At 39.1% G+C, this 22,897-nt stretch overlaps 1 protein-coding gene across 1 annotated transcript; it reads left to right on the top strand.

The window, feature by feature from the left end:
• Positions 1–676: 676 nt before the first annotated feature.
• On the top strand, positions 677–21,540 carry LOC309437563 (uncharacterized protein; the record flags this gene model as incomplete). The annotated part of the gene is made up of 7 exons (XM_082048106.1): positions 677–715; positions 1,068–1,274; positions 3,691–3,927; positions 5,468–5,557; positions 6,230–6,307; positions 8,071–8,166; positions 21,388–21,540. 7 exons carry the CDS (start codon positions 677–679, stop codon positions 21,538–21,540), a joined length of 900 nt encoding a protein of 299 aa, XP_081904232.1.
• Positions 21,541–22,897: the final 1,357 nt, after the last annotated feature.

Raw genomic sequence — 22,897 nt, 5'->3', positions numbered from 1 at the left:
GTCCTTTCTCCTTTTCTTTCTCAACCTTAGATCTAAAAGAGGTGGTGACAACAGGGCTACTGATAACTGCAAGAAATCTATGTTCATGTGAACATCAGCCATTCTTCATTAAAAAGGAAAAATGGGAGTTAAAATAATTCTCAAATCTGAGTCAAATACCGTTTTAAGCATTGTGAAAGTCACTGTGTGCTGCTGATTGCCTCGCCGTAATATTGTTGATAATTTTTTTCATTAATTTGTGTTCTCCATCTATTTGCCTTGTTGGAGCACATGCATTAATATATCTATTGATATGGTGTCAGGCTGCTTTCTGTCGTTAGATTTGTGTCACCATAATGAAATTGAGAGACAATATTAAAATAAAGCTTAAATGAAAGATGAAGGTTACTTTGAAAAATGACTTCTGAAGTTCAGTGAAATTAAGGTATATGGGCAACCTTGACACCACTTGTCATTTTATGAACTGATGTGTCTGAAGAAGAGAGGTGGTGGATTTTGGATGTAAATGACTAACGGACATCTTGGAAAAGCTGGACTATAATCACTTTGAAAATCAGCAAACCTTAAAACATCAGTTTAATGTTGTACTTTCTATTGGGACCATTGAACAAACAGAACATTTTATTTAAAGAATAGTGAAAAAAGGAGGGGGACTTGATAGATTTTGTAACGCAGGATGCGAGATGATACAGTCACTAAAGATTTAAGTACTCTTGTTTGTTTTCTTAATAGTACAGGATCTAAAATAATTGAAGACTGATGTTGATAATTTAATTCTTTCTGATGCTGGAAGTGGGATTGTTTCCATGATCGTGTAAGTCCCTGAAGGCTTCCACTGTTGCAGCATCTGTTGCTTGCTCTTTGTGACATGAGTATTGCCCATTAACTGGCCAAGTGCCTCTCTAGGTTTTTACCTTGAGAGGTAGCTTTAAAGGGGAAATGCAATATTTACAAGGTACTAAAATAACTTGTAGAACTTGCCAGACAATTTCCACAAGTACATACATCTATTACTTGCTCAAAATGCATTCATTGCCTATTTTTTTTTTTTGTCATTTTCCTCTCAGGACTCTATTAAGTGGCTTCCCAAGTCTCCTAAACTGTACAGTGGCCATAACTGGAGCTCCCAGGGCTCTCGCTGGGCCTCATTGAAAGGAAAGGAAAGTTTTCGTGGTGGTAACCTGTACAAATTCAGCTCTGCTAATGGAAAATGGAGGGAAGGAAGAATCAGTCCTGAGCAAGAAGCGGAGGAGCTGGAGGATCCTGATGAGGATGTAGGTAGTCTCCTTGAAGTGAGGAGAGACAATGTTGTGTGTCCGTCAAGAAACAACCATCTGCTCACAGTGCTGTTATCCTGCTGAGCACTTTGGGTAGCGGGAGGCTGCACTACCTGTGCTTTCAGGTCCTCACTTGTGCAGAGGGTACAGAACCGTGTTCAATATTTTATTCCTTTACTTTGTTTGCAATTAAACAGTCCATCCAAGAGTACTTTCTTTGCAATTAAACTGCCCCAAGAGTACAGTACAACTTGCAGGTTGAGTGACCTGCCCAATGAAGAGATACATATGTTTTTTATTTTACTCCTACTTATATCCTTAGTTACCAACATCTCTGCAACTCTTTCAGGGAGGCAGATTGTTAGCAGCGATTGAAGCTCAGTGTCTCCCGAGTACTGGCTGGTAGAAAAGTGAGGTTGCAGTGCTGCTCCACTGTATGTTTAGTTTGAGTTGTACTCTTCCAGGTGCTGACATCCAGGAAACTCTGCACACTGTGGTTTCTCTAGCCTGAACCTACCAGCTGTCTGTCACCTGTGAGGCAGCTTGACTGTTTTCTCAGTCATACCCTGGAAACAGGAGGTTGTGATTGCATCTCACAGCCTGTCCCTTTCAGGGCATTGCTTACTAGTCTTTCCTCCAGATGTTTGCTGGGAGTTGAGGGAGGAACTGGGGTTCCTGCTCCTCTGCCAGGACCTCCTCTTCCTCCTTCTCCCTTGACTGCTGCTGGTGTGGCCCATCCTTCAACCCTTGCTCCTGGCCTTTCTCCCTGGCACCTATGGCACCCCAGCACTGCTGAGGGGTCCAGGTTACTCAACACAGGGCTGTCAAAGAGGAATCTCCCATATGAGAAAAAAAAAAAAAAAAGATAATGGAAGTTTTATGTGAGTTAAAGCTAAACAAATTCCCTTTTAAGTGCAAATAGGAGGCAATCATGTCTTGCTTGCTCTCCCTGGCATTGACAATGCTTCCTTCTATCCCAACCATAAAGAGATTTTGGGAAAGCTCCAATATAGATTGAAAAATAGTGTTGAGTGAGGTTTCTGCACAGCTGTTCATGGTAATGCCACTGTCTTTTATTTTTGGTATTAAACTTGCAACCTTAGGAAGACATTTGTGGGACTTATTTTCAAAGATGTTGGCCATTGTTTGCTGCATCATTTTAGTGCCAATAGAAGACACAAGGATTATGGTAATACGAACATCTGAATAAACCTTAACCGTCAAATTAAGGAGGAAATTTCAGATAAATATGAGTAAAGCATCCATAAAATCTGAACAGAATTTGGAGATCTTTGCTGAATTCCATTTAACCACCTTGCTAAGCAAAACTGATAACTGGAAAATTTAATTGTGTTTTGCCGTCAAACTTGTCTGAAGCTTTAATTGTTTGGTGGATGTGTTTTAATTGTGTATTTCTCTTTTCAAGCTGTTGTGGTTTAGCTAAGCATAGGGTGACATTATCAGTTCCTTGCTACATCTCAGGATAGGTACAGTCTAGCGTCATGTGTCAAGGCATTCCTTGGGGTGCCTCACTTCTGAGTCTCCACTTCCAGTGGACCCCTAAGTCACTGGGTTGTTAGCAAGTTTGCAAGTCCCCACTCACTGCTGTTTGCAACTAAGTAAAGTCAATTCAATTATTTTTTTCAGTAAGACATTTAAACAAAATCTTCTCTTAGAGCCATACATGCAATGTGGGGGCTTGCCTTCCCTCTCACACCTGTGCTCCCAAATATAGAAGGTGAGCAGGAGGCTGCCCAAAATGTCTTGTTCCCATGCCTCATCCTTTTCATAGGCATTGCAGGATTTAGTTGGGTATATATGAGTTATATGTATTTGGGTGGGCCAAGAGATCTGGATAAAGGTTGTATGAATCACAGAATCACAGAATGGTTGGGGTTGGAAGGGACTTCTGGAGATCACCTAGTCCGACCCACCTGCTAAAGCAGGTTCATGCAGAGCAGATTGCACAGGAATGTGTCCAGGTGGGTCTTGAATGTCTCCAGAGAAGGAGACTCCACCACCCCTCTGGGCAGCCTGTTCCAGTGCTCTGGCACTCTCAAAGTAAAAATGTTTTTCCTCATATTCAGATGGAACCTTCTATGCTTCAGTCTGTGCCTGTTGCCCCTCATCTTATCCTTTGGGCCCCCTGAAAGGAGTCTGGCCTGTCCTCTCCCTTTTCCCATAATTTCTACCTCTATGTTTAAGGAAAACCAGCCCAGAGAAATAACAGTGAAAAAAAGATACTTCTGTACATTTGCTTCAAAGTTGCAGTTTTGTCTTCAATGAGACAAATCCTAATGTACAGCAATGTGACAGAGAGGAACAAACCCCATTTACCATGAGTAGTGTCTGGGTATCAGATAGGTATTCGCCTTGCTGTCATCGTGTTTACCTTTTTCTCTTTAACCTCTAGGAACCAATTTCCAAGTTTTCTGGCAGCCTTTTTGATACCAATGATAGCATAAGAGATCAAAGGAATACCAGAACATCTCTTCAAGAAAAGCACAAGTCAGCAATGAAAGGGAAGGCTCTTCCAGGGACTAACACCAAGGCACAGCCCCCTGTCTCGGCAGCAGGCGGCCTCCCTGGTGAAAGCGGCCGGTTCCCGGAGGAATCGCGAGCAGCAGACGTGCCGCAGCCCCCGCTGAAGGTACCAAACTGCTGGGGGGCTGGACTCACTGATGGGAGGTGGTCTGTGTGTCTGTGAGGAAGTCTGTGTATCCATGGGGAAGTCTGCTTCTTGTGCAAGGCAATTTATGAAAGATGCAAAGAAGGGGGAATATTGCATGATAGATGTTGTGAGACCTACTGTTCACAGAGTATAAGCTGAGGTTTGTCCTTACTCCCACTGGCTTATATGGAAGAAGAATTTTCCATTAAAAAAAAAAAAAAAAAAAAATCTTTGTAGCCATTTGATACTGTCTCATTTTGTATATCCAGCTTTGGACTATCTTAAGATTAAGCCAAGGGTGTGTGCAGGTGGGCACTCAGCTAAGCCTTCACTTAGTCTGTGGTTAAGAAGCACTGGTGTGGCCTTACCCTCATGGTGTGAGAAACCCACTGTCCTATGAACAGGGATGGGAATGTTCAGATGGAAATTTATCAGTGAGAACTGCAAGATTTGGGCTGAGTTTTATAGAGAAAGCTGTATTCTGAACTCAGAATGTATCCCATCCTGGCCTGCTTTGGAATCTCAGATGAGAATGTTAAATGAGCAAGAGTAACTGAATAATTTTGTTAAATTTCGTAATGCAGCTGTGTTGAAATATTCTGAATTATAAGATATAATGAGTTATTCAAGCCTGAATTGTCTTAGAGCCTTGAAGCAAATCAATGTAAATAAGAGCATTTTGCTATTGTGATAAGATGAAATGCAATTTGCATTCAGATTCAACTACACTGTGGCAAGGTGTTCCTTAAATTTAATATTTAAGGAACACCTTGCCACAGTGTAGTTGAATCTGAATGGGCTTGTTTTTTTAGCAGTTAGAAAATTGTTATTTATTACCAAGCATATTATATACTAAAGAAAAAACAAAACAAAAACCAAAACATGAACTGTGGGGAATAATTCTTAAATGTAAGCTGTCTTTGGAGCTTGAAACTTTTTTTATTTGGCCTTTGCGAATTATGTAGATTCAAAAAATTATTTAAGATTCTGAGCAGTTGTACTAAATTCTTTCCAATAGTAGCAGGAGGAGAATAAACTAGATAGGTAACAATTTTTGCTACTTTTATGAAGCTTCCTGATACTTCAGCTTTTAAGCCAGTGGTTAGAGTACTGTCAAATCTTTTGATGAAGTAACACATACAGACAGAAAGCCTGTTTAAAGAAAAAAAAATTACTGTAATATTGCTCAGTTCAGTTGTCCTTTCTCAGAAGAGTTGAGAGTAAGCAAATCAAATGATGAAGCTCCAAAGCAAAGATTTTTCATAAGCTCATTAAAAAAGTTTTACTTCTCACTGCTTCTATGTACTGCTGAAATAATGCATTCCTGATGTTTTTGAAGAGGATAGACTAGTCTTGCATGCAGCTGTATTGAAGCATAGCACCACTTTAGTCTGGGCTGAGCTCTATAGGGGCATATCTGCTGGTGTTCAGAGTGGGAAGTAGATTTTCATTGCTCATGTAATTAATAGGGAATGTTTTTGATTAATCAGGCCACTTATCCATTATAATTCTTTTCCAGATAACCATTACTGTGTGCAGTCAAATGGGCAGTCTTGGTATTAGCATTGCTGGTGGAAAGGGCTCATCTCCATGTAAAGACAATGATGAGGTGCATTTCATTACTCAAAATTTATCTAGTAATTGTTAGAGAGACACTAATGAACAGATCTTTGAGGCTATTGTGTTTTGTTGTTTTCTTTCTGAGTTTGTCCTCAATGTTACATCACTGTCTTAGTAGTACATCTAACAAGGGGAAACATGGGTAACATATTTCCCAAAGTAAAAGCCAGCAGTAGATTTTGATGGAGAAGCTCCTGGAGGGGTGATTTTGGACAGATGTAAACTCAAAGTAAACCAATGATTTTCCAAAGACAGGCTCATGGCTGAAACACCATTGTCTAGTTTCTACTTTCGGCTTTAATTTGGGGTCACTCCCCTGGCAATCCACATGCCCCTCCCATACCATTTACTCATTCCCAGGAGCTAACTTGTTTTAAGAAAAGTATTTCTCACACCTTCTCACTTAATTATAATTTAAATAAATCTTCGTTTCCCAGTCTGTCTCCCATGGCACAGTGTAAACAAGGAATTACTTTTGTTCCTTGTATATGTCAGCCATGGATGCTTTCTTTTATTCTTGCTAATGTGCTAAGACACTTAGTTCTTATTTTAATAGAGGCAGCAGAACAAAAAGTCTTGAAAATCAATTACTTCCCTTTTTACATCTAAGAACAATGGAATAAACTGTGTCAGGTGTGAAACTTGTCTTTTGTGTTACCAGGGAATCATGATTACGCGGCTGCCGAAGGATGGTCCAGCAGACTTGGCTGGGGTACAAGCAGGAGACAGAGCAACAGAGGTAGATGAGTTGTTTGTTGATGTAGAAGGTGTTTTCTTGTTGTTATGTTTAAATCAAATCACTCAGAGTTGGGGACTTTGAGATCTAGATCTAGGCTTGCCTTAGCTTTTTAGATACTTCCCAAACTATGTTATAGAGAAATTATAATGATATTAAATTGCTGTATCCCTTTTTATTTTATTCTAGTTTTCAGATCTTTATGTTCAAAGTACTTAATAAAATATTATTCACTTAAATGGCTGATTTGTAAAGGAAAATAATGGTATTACTCAGCAATTTTGTAAGCACAAATGGAGTTGTACTTGGTCCAAGAAGCTTCGTTATGACATTGTGTTAGATTTACTAGATGAGTTTATTGCAGTTGCAAAGAAATACAAACTAGATGAGCTTGTTTCTCCAAGGTATTTTGTGGTTGGCAGAGAACAGCTCTAAGTAATTCCCCTGATGGAGGCTTCCAGTACCAAGTAACAAATGTGCCTCATGGGATGCACCATCCTAAGCCTTGTCTTTCTTAGCAGAAGCCACTCTATTGAACTTTAGAGGTTCCCAAGAGCAGCAGTGATCACATAATTCTGTGATATATATTTTTGACCTGCTGTTTGGTTTCCACCTGCTGCGAAAGGCAGAGTTGGAGGAGAATCTCTACAAAATTACTTTGAGGTGAAACCGGTTCATATTTTTTTTCATTTCCTGTTCTCTGAAGTTGTTGTTTATACTTGCCTAAATTAATGTTTTTTACTTCAGCATGCTCCTTCTGAATTAAGGTAGGATAGAGCAAGCAATATTTTATGTCTGTTAAATTGCCAGGAATAAGGATATAACCTATATTAGCCAAAGACCAATTAATGATAAATTACTCTACTAATTTTGTAAACTTATGCTATAGACAATCCACAATCCACATCTAGAAATTGGTTTAACATTTTAAAAAAGTTAATTACAGATGAAATTTTACTTTTTACTTTTTACATTTTACGTTTTACATTTTATTTTTTATCTTTTATGAAAGGATCATCCTTATCTAATTTTTGTATTTTAATGGAAGTGAGAGAATTTAAATAATTCTTTAGATATTTCACATAATCAGATCATCAGGGGGAAAAAAATCAGGATTTTTAGTTGCTGTACCTTTAACTTTTGACCAGAATTCCTAGTAAAGTCAGTATCTTAAAAATCAACCAGTTTATTCAGGTTCCTCCATGAAGCTACAATTCATTGTTATTTTGGGGGCTATTTGAAATATACTAACTACTAATGTTTGATCATTTAATGAATAGTGAAACAAATAAAGAGAAGAAATTTCTGTTCCATACTGTTCCATCCTGCTGTTATCTTATAGGTAGTTATACTTTTCCTGTCTACCACAAGATGGCAGAATCATTCATCTATTTAAAGAATGTAGGGAAAAAATCTCTGCTTTTTGTATGAGTGGGAAACGAAAAGGAATTAATGTATTCAGATGTGCTATAGGAATCCCGATGTTTTGACCACAGGACTAATCTGTGTGCAAATAAGCGGCCTTTTCTCTTGATATGATGTTACAAATTCCTATTCTTGAGCTGACCATTTCAACAGTTCAGATATACGTGTCCATCAAAAATGGGGAATGGCAAGCATTGCAATTCTATTTGCTTTTGTTGTGCAACCATATGTAACAATAGAGCCAGGCATTTGTATACTAACCTGAGAGGGAGGGAATTGCTCTTCTTAAACAGCATTCAGAATGAAAATAAGTGTTTCTGCTGCTTTTTTTTTTTTTAAAGGCATCCCTCGTTTCAGAACCTGAAGCCCTTGATGCTTGTCCTACTGAAGCTTCATCCAAGGGCAGCCCCTTCCCGACAGTAAACCACATCATAACAGTAAGTTAGATGGCCTCAGTGAGTAACAAGTCATGCCTAACTAAGTACTTTATGTTGTCTGTCATTAATGTTAGTAAAGATACTAAAGACTGGTAGAAAACTTGTGAGTAGCTGAGTAAAAGGAGAACATGTGTCAAAGATGAGTGACCCCACCATGCATTTAATTGAATGTCACTGCAGCCAGGATGTGTCTTCTGGAGGAGGAGCTCATCTTCTGAATAAGCACCCAGGTAGCAGACCAGAGCTTTTGAAGCACTCTGGTTTGGGGGTTTTAAGGACAGTGTCCATTCCCTCCAGCTTAAGTGTTTATTCTGTTATCTGGAATTCCTCTCTAGTTAAAGGAAGGAGCAGCATTTCCATGGTGCCTCTTTTAGGAGGAAGAGCTTGAGCTGCTACCTGGAGGAAACCATTTTTATCTTTTGACTGGGGGGAAACTTGCATGACAGACTAACACTATATGCCTGTATTTTAAGGTGACTGATATCAGATGAGATTAAGCCTTACCACACATGTCATGGAAGAAAGTGGCTGAGCCCACAATGTGGCTTTTAGAAATCTGATTCACTTTTGTGAACTTCTGTAAAAGAATTCAGCTCTCTGGAGACCTAGCCCAGTCATAGTCATCTGCCTGCACACCTGAAATTGTGGCTTTACTAGGAAGATACAATAAGATCAAGATATCTGACTCATTAAGGTCAAAATGTGTTCTACTTGTATTATACCTGAAGTACCAGGAAGCAACAAATGTTTCTCCTACAGCAAATGCAGAGGAATGCTTTGTTTGATTCCTCTCCTTCCAGCCTTTTTTATCCTTTTCCAGGAATATAACTCATAACCCAGCAAATGGCAAAAAATGAAAGTTTATTACATAAAAGACTATAATCAAAGGTTACATTCAATTTTTATTAACCATTTACATTTTTTTAATATTGTGATTTGTTAGTTGACTGAAAAATAAGCAAACAGACCATGCAAATGTGGTTTCCTCTGATTTCCTCTGTGGATTACTGTTTAAGATGGGTTGAGCTTAAGCTGCAGCTTTTGTCTATGAGATGGACTAATAAAGGTTTTCTCTCCTGTGCAGTTGCTTAAAGAAACTTATTTTGAGGCCTCACATTTTCCAGCTGAAAGCACTTTCATAGCTGGTGGTTTGTTTTGTTTAGTTTAGTTTTTTTTCCAGCTCTAATTTATAGTTGTTTCTTACGGTCTCAACCCTCATTGCAGGAAGCACAAGGCTTCCTGTTAGAGGAATCACTGTTGAAAGGCTTGATTCACACATTGCTAGTGGCCTGGATCTGTTGCAGTAGTATCTGCAATAATCAAGAGGCAATAATCATTATTTTATGTTCTACACCTCTCAGAAAATAATGCCTCCCTCTAAAGTTCTTCAGCTGTGAGGAAAGGAGGAGGCAGATTAGACCAGCTACTCAGCTTAGAGCTTGGTGCACGGAAGGATTTGATGGGCTGATGATATTCCCAGTGTCAAGAGTAGCTAATGTGCAAGTTCTTTCATGAAGAAACATTTGTATTTCTCTGTGTGTGTTTTTGTTGTGTGTGTTTGTTTGTTTTTATTTTGTTTGTTTTCAATCAAAATATTTTTGCTGTAGCAAATTAACCTAGAGCAACATTCATCAGTCTTGGGGATCATGGGCTTTTGAGGAATATCCTGCTGACTCAGGAACTGGTCAGTGTTGCATCTGCTCTCACTCTGACTTTACTCTGGTGAAGTTCCTCTTATTCTTCAGTAATTCTTACCTGGAAAATATTTTCAGCCTGGCTTCTTATGGAGGATGCACTTTGCAAGTTAAGATAAGCAGATGGCAGTAGGACCTTAGTGCGGAATCTTCTTTGTTAGGAATCTAGGAATGTTTGTTTCCTTCATATTTCTGACTAGATTTCAAGAGGACATGTGTGCATCTACATCAAGGGAGGGGAAAAAGAGAAGTGTGGTGGCAAAGGAGCCAAAGGCTCCTTTGATTCTTCCTGCAAAAGATGAATTCTGTGCTGGGTGGTGCCCACCTTCCGTCTCGCTCTCTTCCATGTCATCCCTGCTTCCTGCCCTCCAGCAGACACTCTGTCTTAATCTATTTATTTTTATTTAATTTCAATAAACATGCTCTTTGCAGATGCCATGTGTGATACTATTTGTCTTTTACTTGCTAGCCACAGCCCTCTAGCCATCTCTTGCCATTGCCCATCCCATCTCCAAGTATCATGCTCTGACATTACAAAGGGTGATGCTGCTGCCAGATTCAGATTTCCTCTCTGTTCTCATGGTGGCTCTGACTTATTAGAAAAGGCTCATTTGAATTGTTAACTCATCCAGCCAAACTCAATTGCAAAGCCTTTGTGCCAGCTTTAAGATTTCCTGACAGTGTGAATGATCAGTAATTAATTGGACAAACAATGAAAAGGTCTTTCACTCTGAGTCATTTATTTGCAAAGGAAAAATGAGAATTGCCCATGGTTTTAATTATGATTGAGTATTTTTTGAAATGTAGAGGCCCCAGTACTTTAATTACAATTAGATCCTTTTTTTACATACTGTATTTTATAGACGTTCCTCAGTTATGCTAATCACACCTCAAAAATATGGAATCTGTTTATTTTACTTTGTTTAATATGTCTATATCAAAGTGAAAATATTTTAATTGAACTTAAACCAAGTATTTGGATTTTGAAACACTAATCTTAAAATAATAGTATCTATGTAAAGGTGTGTATCAAAATATAATGGATTAGGACCACAACTGATATCGCTATCTACATGCAGACTGTGTGTAAAATATTGTATGTCTAACTACAGGGGAAAAAAAAAAATCAGTGACACAAACATTGCCAATAGTTTCATATTATGACTTTAACAGAAGGAACTTAAATTCTGGAGTCTTTATTTCCAGTTGTTTGTTTTTCTGTCTTCTGCCCTCCTTCCTTATTTCCTACTCATCCTCTCAAACATAGGACCAGCTCTGCACAATCTTTCTCCATCAAAAATATTTTCATTTAAGTTCTGACTTAAATTGCCAGTGGATTTTGTCTGACTGAATGTAGAATGTTGACAGGTTTAAGCATCAGTTCGTGACGTGTATCATCATGTCATCCTCTTTGATCCATTTTTAGGGCCTATCAGCCTCTTAAGGATATTATATACTTTGTAATTAATTTTGAATCCCTTAAATATTTTAATATATTATTTCACTTCAAATCTTATCATATTCTTTACTTGCATGCTTTTGGCCTGGGAATTTCCTCAATTAAATTTTTTAAAATATAATTCACCAGGTATACAAGTGTCGCTTTTATATCAAGGAATATCAATGAAGTCTAAAGGAAGAATTACCAATTAAAAGTGATTGTGTAAAATAAACTTAGAGTACTGAAAAAATCGGAAGAACTTCAAGCTAAAAAAGTTTTGGTTGCTCTGTTAAAAATGTGGAGATGCCAAATGTTCCTAAATATAGTGAGAAAACAGACACCTTCGGTGTACTAGAACCTGTAATGTATGGCAAAGTGAATCGCTTCTGTGCCTGCAGAAAGTGAGTGAGCATATACTGTGCTCCTAGAATGTGTAGGTTGCTGTTTTTCTGCCTTTCTCCCATGTTGTTTAGATGTAAGTGATGAGAAACCTTATGTAGATGAGAAACCTTATGTAGATGAGAACCATAGATCCATCTTCTTAATTTCCAGCTGATGTAGGCTTTTCAGGAAAGTCTTGATGCACTTACACCAGTTACAAATCTTCATAAATCTAAGTATCAAACTCTTTCTTTATTCATCTGAGCAGGTCAGTTCTAGCCATGTCAGAAAATTGTAATAATACAACTTAATAATACATCTTTCTTGTTTCTTTAGTCATTATCATAGTTTCTCAATTTTAAAAGCAAAACCAGTAGAATACTCAGGTCAGAGAAGCACTATAAAGGACGACAACTAAACCAGGATTCAGAACATCCCTATCATCAACATCAAAGAGAGATTTCTTCTGAAACTCATTTCAAACAACAACGACCTTGCTCACAGACAGTGTTTGATTGACCTGTGCCTATGATACCATATGACCTATTATTTCAGTCTTCAGGCTTTTTATGAAGAACTGCTTTATGACTTCTCCAAAACATTTTCATGGCTCTTAGTCTTGTCAGGTAAGGGTATTGTTATTTTTATGTAACTTTTTTATTCTGAAAAAGTAAGTTAGTTTTAGTAGTCAGGAGTCTGACTCCTCATGGCCTTGCATCTTGTGCAGGTTTACACACGCTTGCAAAGAAAGCCACACACAGCTTTGCTGGCTTAGCTAACCCTGCACTGATCGTGTGAGCTTCAGTGGAGTGTAAGAACCCATCTGCCACGTGATCTCCATCTTCATTTCATCTGCTGGTTTGATTCCACTTTTATCTAAGTAACTTGTTATTTCTGAGTCTGGATGAAAGATAAAAGGTGTAGTTGTTAGGCAGCTTATTTTGTGAATTTGGGAGTAAGTTCCTGCTCCAAACAAATGCTTCTGTTTGCACAGTATATCTTTTTTCTTCTCTTCCTTTTAAGTAGTTTACACAGAGGACTCAGTCAGAATTGACTCACTTCAAACTTTACATTCTTGGATTCTGTAGAACTTGTAGTAATGCTAAATGGGAAAAACCTTTTAAAAAAGAAAAGTCATTAATTGATCTTTTCAAGATACCATAGTCAAATACCTCAAAGTTAAAGAAACAAAATATCTACAAAGTAAACCCATATTGTAGTTTAACCCAGCAGGCAGATAAACACTACACAGCTGTTTTCTCACGCCTTCTCTCCCCCACAGTGGGATGGGGGAGAGAATTGGAAAAAAAGTAAAACTCATGACTTGAGATAAAAACAGTTTAATAGGACTGCAAAAGAGACAATGATAAAATATACAGAACAAGAGATACGCCTGCTGACTGATTGCCACCCCCCCTTCCAAGCAGTGGTTACCTCCCACCCCAGCCAGCTCCCCAAGTTTATATACTGAAAATGACATCATATGGTATGGAATATCCCCTTGGCCATTTTGGGTCAGCTGACCTGACTGTGCCCCCTCCCAGTTTCTTATGCGTCTCCAGCCTCCTCATTGAAAAGACCTTGACTTGGTATAAATATTGATTAGCAACAACCAAAACATCAGTGTATTATCAACAAAATACAGCACCCTACTATCTACTAGGAAGCAAATTACCTCTAGCCGAGCCAAAAACAGGACAACCCGTCATATGGTAGACAATACAAGCACTGCAGACAATATAAGCAAAAAATACATACAAGAGACAAACTCAAGCAAGGCACCTGGAACCATGCTGTAGGACATAGAATACTATTTGGGAATAAAAGAGGATAAATATTTGAACAACCATACAAATGATCGGCAACATCTGCCCTTGTGAACAGTGTCCTCATGGACACTGTAGGAATTCAGCAGGGGAGGAGGCTGTACTGAATTCCTACAGGCGTTTCAGTACGACCGCTGCCTTTCAAGGGCGTGATGAACTTTCTCCAAAATCAAAAGATTGGTAACTTGGGCTGTGGTAGCACTGCTTATGGAGGCAGTACCTTTGAAGTCTCCTGATGTGATCAAAGCAATGCATTTTCTTCAATGTTTTTATAGCATCAGGCCATAAATGATTACACTGAAAGCACTTAAATGAAAATCTGTGTATCCGGTTCCAGTGTCAGGGAAGTCACTATCCAGTGATACATTAGAAGATGACAGAATGGAGCAAGGAGAATTTTCATAAGCATTTTGAATCATATAAAAGCCTCTTGTGTCTGAGGGCACTGAAGATATGACACGATGGACACTGACCTTTCATTTTTGTCTGCTACAAAATATGGTTTGACTGAACTCCACCTTCCTTGCCTTGTGCATTACTCTTGGGAGGCACTGAACTGCCAGATAAGAACAGAAAGGAGTTTCTCTCTAAATGTGACAAGCCCAGATGTGATATATACTACACACTGGGAGACAGACAAAACATTCAAGGCATTCTTTTGCTATCCCAATAACAAGTGGAGAAAATAGCCAGCTTTAAACATGGCCTCTAAAAGATATCGATGTCTAGAGAATTCCCACAGAGGAAATTTTAGGGGAAAGTACCTGGAGTGGCACTTGTCTGGTGCGTAGAACCTCCAGTAAATCATGCTGAGCTGAATTAGATTTTGGAGCAGATGACCAGGCACAATGTGGGAAGAACAATGAGCTTGGGGAAGAGGGACAGGCTAGTAGGGTAGCTCCCACCACCCTTGTGGTCACCAGGCTGCTGCACACAAAACTGATGTAGCACATTCACAAACACAATGCCAAAGCTTGGGTGCATGTTTGGCAGTGCTGGAGAGCAGTGTGGCTGCTCCAAGCGTAAGGATGAACTGAATTACGTGCTCCTCTCTCCCAGCCCTGAGCAGCAACAGGGGCTGGCAAAAGCTGGCTGCTCCCGGAGTGCAGAAGCCAGGGCCACTCCGCTTTCCTTGTGCAGAGGTCTTCTGCTGCCCAGCATAACAAGGTGCTGCATCCATGCCTGACCATAGATTTAGCTTCCCAAGCATGCAGGAGAGGTCTATACCTCTCTCTCCACCTGACCTCACAAACTCTAGAGTCTGGCTGCAGGTCTTGAAGGTGGTGAAATAGCACTGTAACACATGGGGGAAAGTGATGCAGCCAGGGATTTGTGGGGTGGGTGCCCCATAAAACACGTGCAAGTGAAAATCTTCCTGATAACACCTGATATATAGGGAAGCTGTGTTGAATGCTCAAATGGAGTTGGCAAATTTGTCCAGTTATGTACATGTGGCTGTGTGTTAGGTGATTGCCCCCTGCCCTAGCTGCCTCCCCCTCCCCTGGCTGCCTTGTCCACTTCTGCTTGGTGGTGAGATTTCTTGTGGGTAGTAAATTTGTAAGAAATTAATTAGATCTCTTTCTCCCATTTTAACTTGTATTTCCTGTATGTTTTATTTTGAGGAGAAGGTTGCTTTTATCTGTTGTCTCTGTCTTCAGGAGCAAAGCATCACATCACTTCAATTAAAAAAGCCAACAGATGCCAGCTTTGTCTGATCAGCCTGTTCTCTGCTGTTCTTCTTGGGTACATTTTGGCATTTCTTTTTAAAACTACTATTTAAAAATCCAGCTGTGTAATGTTTTTTTAGACGTGACTAAATGCCCTTCTTCACTCCAAATTTGATGTATAGAATCATAGTCATAGAACCGTTTGTGTTGGAAAGCACCTTTAAAGGTCATCTAGTCCAATCACCTGCAATGAGCAGAGACATCTTCAACTAGATCAGGTTAGACAAATTTAGACAGTTTCTTTTATGAACAGAGTCATTATCAAATGCAGCCTTTTGCATGTAGCAAAAACGTGTTTTCATTGTTTAGTAAGAAGCCTGGATTTCCCATTAAGTCTAAAATAATATTGCCATCACTAGTGATGACAAAAAAGGTACAATTAAGTATAAAATCAGAAAATTATTCATGAGGTTTACACAAACCCCTACAAATGCTCTCAGATGGGTAGGATTTTTTCCTCTCTTTCCACCAGCTGTAAGGTACCAGCCTTAGGTATCAGTGAAGATCAGCTTTGAAGTCAAATTTCAAAAATATGTACTATTTATGGATATGGAGTTGAAATAGCCACACTTCCCTATTACAGGTATTTTCTAGCTGGGGAATGTTTTCTTTAGAAGGTGATCCGTTTGAACTATGGTTAAAAGTATGTCTGTTTTTCTTTCAAAAGGCCCATCCAAATCCTTTTCCTCTGCCCCTGTTCTTTCAGACTTGGGCCTTTCATGTGTCTTATTGCTGTCTGATGTGTAGCCTCTTGCCCCAGCTCCTGGCCTTGCTCTCAGCCGTGCTGTCACTGCTGGTTACACCTTTCATGTGAAGCTCATGCTGTAGGCTTGACTCTCACCTTGGGAGCTTCCTCCTTCTGCTGAGATTGGAGTACAGACCTGGGCGGGGGGGGGGGAAGGAAGGAAAAAAGATGATGGGGTTTGTTTTGTTTGGTTTTGGTTTTGAAAAGGTTATAAAAAGACATAATGAACTGTTCTTTGTGTACTGTTCTGTAACCTTTTGAACAACCATTTTTATTAGAAGAATAAAATGAAAGCACACATGTACAGCTGGAAGTTAAAAATTATTGGATGTTAACCTGTTGGCAGGACATCTCATTTATCATGCTTTCAGAAGATGCTTTCAACTGGAGCATCATAGCTGGTTGTGGGTTTGTTCCTATCCTGTTGCAATATGAAAGAATTTTTGCAGCCAACACCACAGCTGAATTTCCCCAGGTTATTCAGGCTGGTTTGTTTTACTACTTCTTGCAGGGAACTAGGGAGTCTTATGTCTGTGCTTCAGCTGAAGGACTCCAACTTTCAATGAAGGGTGGTAATGCCATTAAATGATAGTGTCTGAAATAATTTGATTTTCAGATGATTTAAAGGAAAATGAAATTTTTTAGTGAGTCTTTTTAGTGTCTGCAGCGTTAGGTGTTTATGTTGAAAAAGTATAAGGAAGACACAAACAGAGTGGTGAAAGAAATTCCCATAGTGAACGCACTGGTTTCGATACTGAACATATCCTTTGTTTTGCTTTGTTTGCTTTTTAGGCGCTCAAAATATAATTTCAGGGAAAAAAAGGAAAATAGTAACATGTTTCAAAGGATTAATCATACATTTTTCAGAAAAAAATATTCTACATATTTTGATGGTTTGGGGTTGACTGGTACTTCAGGTATTATTTTAATAATGAGTGCATGATGATGGAAAGTGAGTAGGAGGACTTTGTGATTTCAACAGAAATATTTTAAACAAGTTCAGACGCTATTCATTAAAAAGTAGTGGAGTAAAACAATGGAACAGGGCAGGATCCTGGATAGTCTGTCCTCCTACACCAGTATCAACTTCTTCTTTTGAATTACTAGCAGAAGATGGAAATTCCACACCTTCCCACATGCTTTAGGCAAGTGACTCTTGAGCTCAGCTACCTGTACTGGAAAGGTTTATTTTGTTTCCATCCTAAATGGCTCTCTCTTGCCCTGTCTGTAATGGCAAGTGGAAATAATTTGCTTCCTATTTTCTGTGACTTTTTTTTTGAACCTGAAATCCATTCTCCTGTCTTCCTTTGGTTGTCATGTACCAAGAAATGTACATTCAAATATGAACATTAAAGAAAAGCTCCAAGAGCAAAGCTTCCCTATTTAACAGAGTGAAGCTGCAGTCAATGAATATAAGCATGGAAATCTGAAAGCAAGAGTAGAAACCCCTGAGATTCTGGGAAGAGAAGCATGGGATTTGAGTAACGGGTTGAACACAAGATAATGCAAGTTTAGAGTTGTTGAGTTTTATTACCTTTGTTGTTATTGTTTTGTTTGTTTGTTTGTTTGTTAAAAAAAACAAACCTGGAAGAGGAAAGGAAGCTGATAAAGCTTAGTTTGTGATTTTCCTGGGAGCAGAGTGAATGTGAAGGCAGTGATGGAGAGTGCTGGGTTTCTCGGGGATAGTTCAGTGAGAATGGAAAGGCCACTGCGGTTAGAACTATGATGTGTGTTTCTTACATACTTTATTTTTTTTTCTTTTTTAGGAGATTAATTGGTAACTGTTGGTGCTAGGAGAGAGAAAGCAGAGGCCTGACTCTCTTTTCACTGAGTTAGATCTTGTACAAATGCGTATTCTACTACTTAATTTGGTTTGCTCTCAATCTACAGTTGTGTAGGTGGCATAATTCACAACCAAGACTCATTTTGTCATTGTTAGCTATGATTGAGCTGTGAAGAAATTAGGGTTCCTCCACATCCCGTTGGGGTGGCAGGCGCGGGGCAGGACAATAGGCCACAGAGGAAGGAGCAGCAGTGGGTTTGTGGGCAGCAGCAGTGGGAGTTCACATGGGGTTTCAGAGGTAGAGTGGGCAGCAAGATGGGCTGAAAGCAGAGGGACAGTGGACATGGCTGTGCTTGGACCAGAATATTTTGTTTGTTAGAGAAACTCAGCTGCAGATCTCCAAAACAGCCTGAGTGGGTGTATGTGCAAGCTTTCATCCTCCTGGAGAGAATGCAGAGGGACCAGAGCTGCAGATCCGAGCTGATGCTCCACTCCCTGACTAAGGAAGTGGAGCACCTCCCTTATGAGGAAAGGCTGAAGGAGCTGGGTCTCTTTAGCTTGGAAAAGAGGAGACTGAGGGGTGATCTCATTAATGTTTATAAATATATAAAGGGTGAGTGTCACGAGGATAGAACCAGGCCCTTCTCAGTGGCAACCAATGATAAGACAAGGGGCAATGGGTATAAACTGGAACACAGGAGGTTCCATTTAAATTTGAGAAGAAACTTCTTCACATTGAGGTTGATGGAGCACTGGAACAGACTGCCCAGGGGGGTTGTGGAGTCTCCTACTCTGGAGACATTCGAAACCCGCCTGGACACCTTCCTGTGTAACCTCATCTAGGTGTTCCTGCTCCGGCAGGGGGATTGGACTAGATGATCTTTTGAGGTCCCTTCCAATCCCTGACATTCTGTGATTCTGTGAGCCCGACCTCCTCCCAGGTTTCCAGCCTTCACAGCGGTGAGACACTGTTCAGCCTTCGCTGTAGAAAGTTGGTTGGTCATTTGGTGCTGGTTCCTTTTTATCTGCAGTAGCATGAAAGGTTAGATGAAAGGCTTCCCCCAGCACTATTTATTTAATGGAAGTGGTTGATAAAATTACTGTAGAAATGTTGGACAAACAAGAACCAGTGAGCAGACAGTCGTCCAACAGGGAGCCTCAGCAGGGGTGTTGGTAGGAGCATCGTGCTGCCGGCAGGGACGGGGTGTCCTCTGCAGACTCTGCCATGGCTCAGGTGCCGGAGGTGTGCAAGCTGTCAGAGCATGGGCGTAGGAAAGAGTGTGTCATCAAGGATATGAGATGAGATTTTGGAAAAGTTGTGAAAGCCTAATTACAGCTTGCAGTGTATTGCACATAGGGAGAAACACAAAAGAATATTTGTATCAGAACTGAACGTCCTGTGGGATTCGTTCCTCTAGCAATATTGTTACAATCTCAGATGTATATTTCTTTAAGATGTAGAGAATTAATTAAAAAAGAAAAAAAAAAAAAGGAGGACTTTTTTTTGAAGCTAATTAAAATGAATAATGGTCTCTAAAACAAGTATTTCAAGGCGCCTAAAAAAAATGTTTCCAAAGGACCTTTGTGCCTTTATTAGTTTCAATTTTTAGGGTCATGCCTCACCAACAGCTTGATTTTTATTTATTTTTTTTTTTTCTATTTTCCATTTCATCACTTAAATTCAATTTGTGATTGTAAGACTTAGTCCCATCATTATATTTGAAAGATAGTATGCAAGAAAGACAGTATGCAAGAATCCAGCTCGAGAAGTAATGAAATGTTCGAAGAAAAGCTTTTTTAGATAGTTGAATTTGACTCTTTCCAAGTGGGGTCACTGGGAAGTAGAAACCATGATGATAAAGAGTGTTTCAGTAAGTGACATTTAAAATTGCTAAGAGCTATTCTTCAAAAGATAAAAAAAAAAACCCACCGGTGACTCTTTCTGCATACTCGCTAGTGCAATGGATGCCTGGTCTTGGAGAAATGTGTACATGTCAGGTTTTGAGTGACACAGAATGCAAGGAACGGTCTTCCCTGAGCTTTGAACAAACAGCTCAGTGTAACGCAAAGCCTGGTCATGGATATTTCTACAGGTAACTTCAGAGAGGGCACAGACCTCCGCACTAGTCTTTGAGGTGGCAGAATTTCAATATATGACCCAGTGCACCACCTGGATTTATAGGATGTGCATTTGCTGTAGTACAAAGCATCTGACTGCTGGTTGTTGTTAAGAAAGAAACCCCTTTTAACAAAGCACAGAGCCAAGAGAAACATCCAGTGCGTGAAAATTTATAAATGCTGGCAGGTGTGCATGGCAGAAGCAAAGTTTCCCAGGAGCTGTGAGCTTGGCCAGAGATTAGGATCTATATAGATTGTTTAAGGCTTCCAGAAATGAGTCCTTCTTAGTCTAAGCAAGAGCTTATCATGGGTGAGATTCGTCTCTAGATTGACACCTGCAGTTTGGTATCTGCGGGTAGTGTGCCTGCTCGTGAGCTGGGGGGGTGTCAGGCCCCCCAATAGTCAGAGGAGTCAGAGCTACTGCAGTTTGTGGAACCTGGGGAATAATTAATTTTAATTCACTGCAGGAACCTGCTGGCTGTCTAGCTGAACAGCCACGAAGCATCTATGTGTTTGTATAATTTCCTAAATCAAATCATGTACAGCAAGGAAATAATATATACATGATTGAATTGTGTGGTGTCAACATTAAACACTCTTATAAAGTGCGAAGAAATGCAACAAAGTAGCTGATAAATAAGAAATACTACCTTTCTTGAAAATTTTCAGACTACTGGTAGGATAGATATTTTATTCATTGCACGTTATTATATTACCTGCTTGTTAGATATACTGACTTATATCTGTTTTCATTAAATGTTAATCTTTATTGAAAATTAGTAAAAAGCAGGATGACTTTGTGCATGAGAGTTATATTTGTAATAATCCACTCATTGAAACAAACCATTACTGATTTACTACTTGCCTAGACATAAAGAACGTGACATTCTTCTCTTTTCTTGGTTACAGCATTTAAATTAATTTTAAAACATTACAACATAGTTCTAAAAGAACACAAAGTTTTGGGCCAAAAAATTGTTATGAATCAACTCCATATATGCATATTTATTAACTAATGAATTTACACATTGACATTTTGTCTTAATGTTTCCCTTAAATACATTTTGTCAGTAAAAAAAGCCCAAATACGCAATCTTTCAAAGATCAATAATTTATATGCTTTATGGTCCTTAATTAATCATTGCTCTTGTGTGCATGAATTTAATGAATAATGAAGTTAAAAGTAGATGTATATTTTTCATATTTATTTGTCATTACTTTTAAAAGATCTTATATATATATACATATATTTTTTTTTTCTCCTACAGATTTTTTTTTTAATTATTAGCTAATGAGACAATTAAGCAATTTATCTCAATTTTACTTTAATTATCAATGCAATTTTCAGCATAGAACAGTTCACCTGTCAGGAAGTCCAGCAGTGTTACATCTCTCCCACGTTTTTCTTATCACCTGCTACCCCCATACCTTTAAAGAATCCCCTTTAGACACTTCCCTGCTCCTGATCTGACTCTTTTCTCTGCAATCTTTTGCACCTTGCTGAAGATACCTCGGATAATCCTCACACGCCCATCCACTTCTGATGAAGATACCGACCAGTTGCCCCCAGACCCAGATGACTTTGAGCCCGAGGAGCCCAACAGCGCAGAAGGTCATGGCTATTCGGACTGTTTGAACAGTGCTTTTTATCCTCCCTAATAAAGTACTTTTCAGGAAAGAGTTCACTGTGGTTTTCTTTCCCCTTGTCGATTACATTTAATGCAGTACTGGAACCGCTATGCCTTCATTGTAGGGAAAACCGTGACATGGAGGATGGATTTGAGCTGGGAGAGCAGAACCCGTGTTTGTATTTCTTTGCCTTGAACTTTCCTTTGGCCAGAACTTGTGCACTTGAAACAAAATGCGCTGGGTGAGGTTACGTGAATGTCACCATGTGTTTCAATAGCCACTTGTAAGGGTGTCCTACAGCACTTAAATGCAATGATGAAAAGAGCAGGTAATTTTTTTTCAGAAGGTACTTCACCCATTTGGAAACACACTGAAAACAATGGTATAGTTTGGTGTTTGTTTGTTTGTTTGTTTTTAAATCTTATGTCTGTGTTTTGTCTGTATAGCTCACCCTTTTGTCTACCCCCAGGTTCCTTTGAACTGTCCCTCTTAATGTTGTTTTCTATGAGAATAAAAAATCCTTTTCTGTCTTTTAAACAGTGCTGGTTTTTTTTCCCCTGCAAAGAAACCTTATTTCCATTGGAATTCTGTAAATCATTCTAGCATAATAAAGAATTGTTTCTCCAGGTATATCGGTAATGCAAACATATATCAAATTTGAAAAGGACCTGTAATTTACATTTTATTAGATCTAAATGTAGGAGGCGTCTTATGTGACTATGCACCTGAAAGTGAACTGAGAAGCAATTTCTTACACTTGAAGAACTGTCTGAGAATCTTTTATTTCTTCTCCTAGTTTGCATATAATCAAAATGCCTTAAATTTACCTTACTGCAATATGCCAGTGTTTAGTGTGTATATATATCTGTGTCTATCTTTCTATATATATGAGGTAAGCATTTAGGAGTAAATGTTCTTGTATAACAGTGTTCAATCCTTTAATTCTCTTCACTGCTCTTCAGGTTTCTAATGCATTTTGAGATGCTTAAGAAGAAAGAACCTTTTGGGATTGGTCTTTATTTGGGGTTTCACAGTGTTCCCTTAACTGGGAGGTGGGGTCTGGCCCTGCTAGACTGGGATGTCATGACTTTTTTTTTTTCATGTGCATAAAGCAGGTATTGATCCTTTTTTTTTAATTATTATGTGTATACTGTTTATTTTCCTGTAAATGTAATATAGCACAACTCAGTGACCTGGTAAACCCTCGTCTTTTATTCACATTCTGAAAGATTTCTCAGGTGATCATTCGTATATGACTTGAATGAATGCCAGTAACTGGCTTTTCAGGAAGTAGAAAGTTCCCAGGAGAGTATGGCTGTCACAGAATTAGAACAATATCTCCTACCATTAAAAGGGATATTTTATTTTGAAAAAATAGGTTTGCAAG

Source organism: Streptopelia decaocto (assembly GCF_964273445.1).
Source record: "Streptopelia decaocto genome assembly, chromosome: 3".
Classification (NCBI taxonomy): Eukaryota; Metazoa; Chordata; class Aves; order Columbiformes; family Columbidae; genus Streptopelia; species Streptopelia decaocto.
The sequence above is the reverse complement of the archived record's forward strand: the minus strand, read 5'-3'. Positions and strand labels throughout refer to the sequence as shown.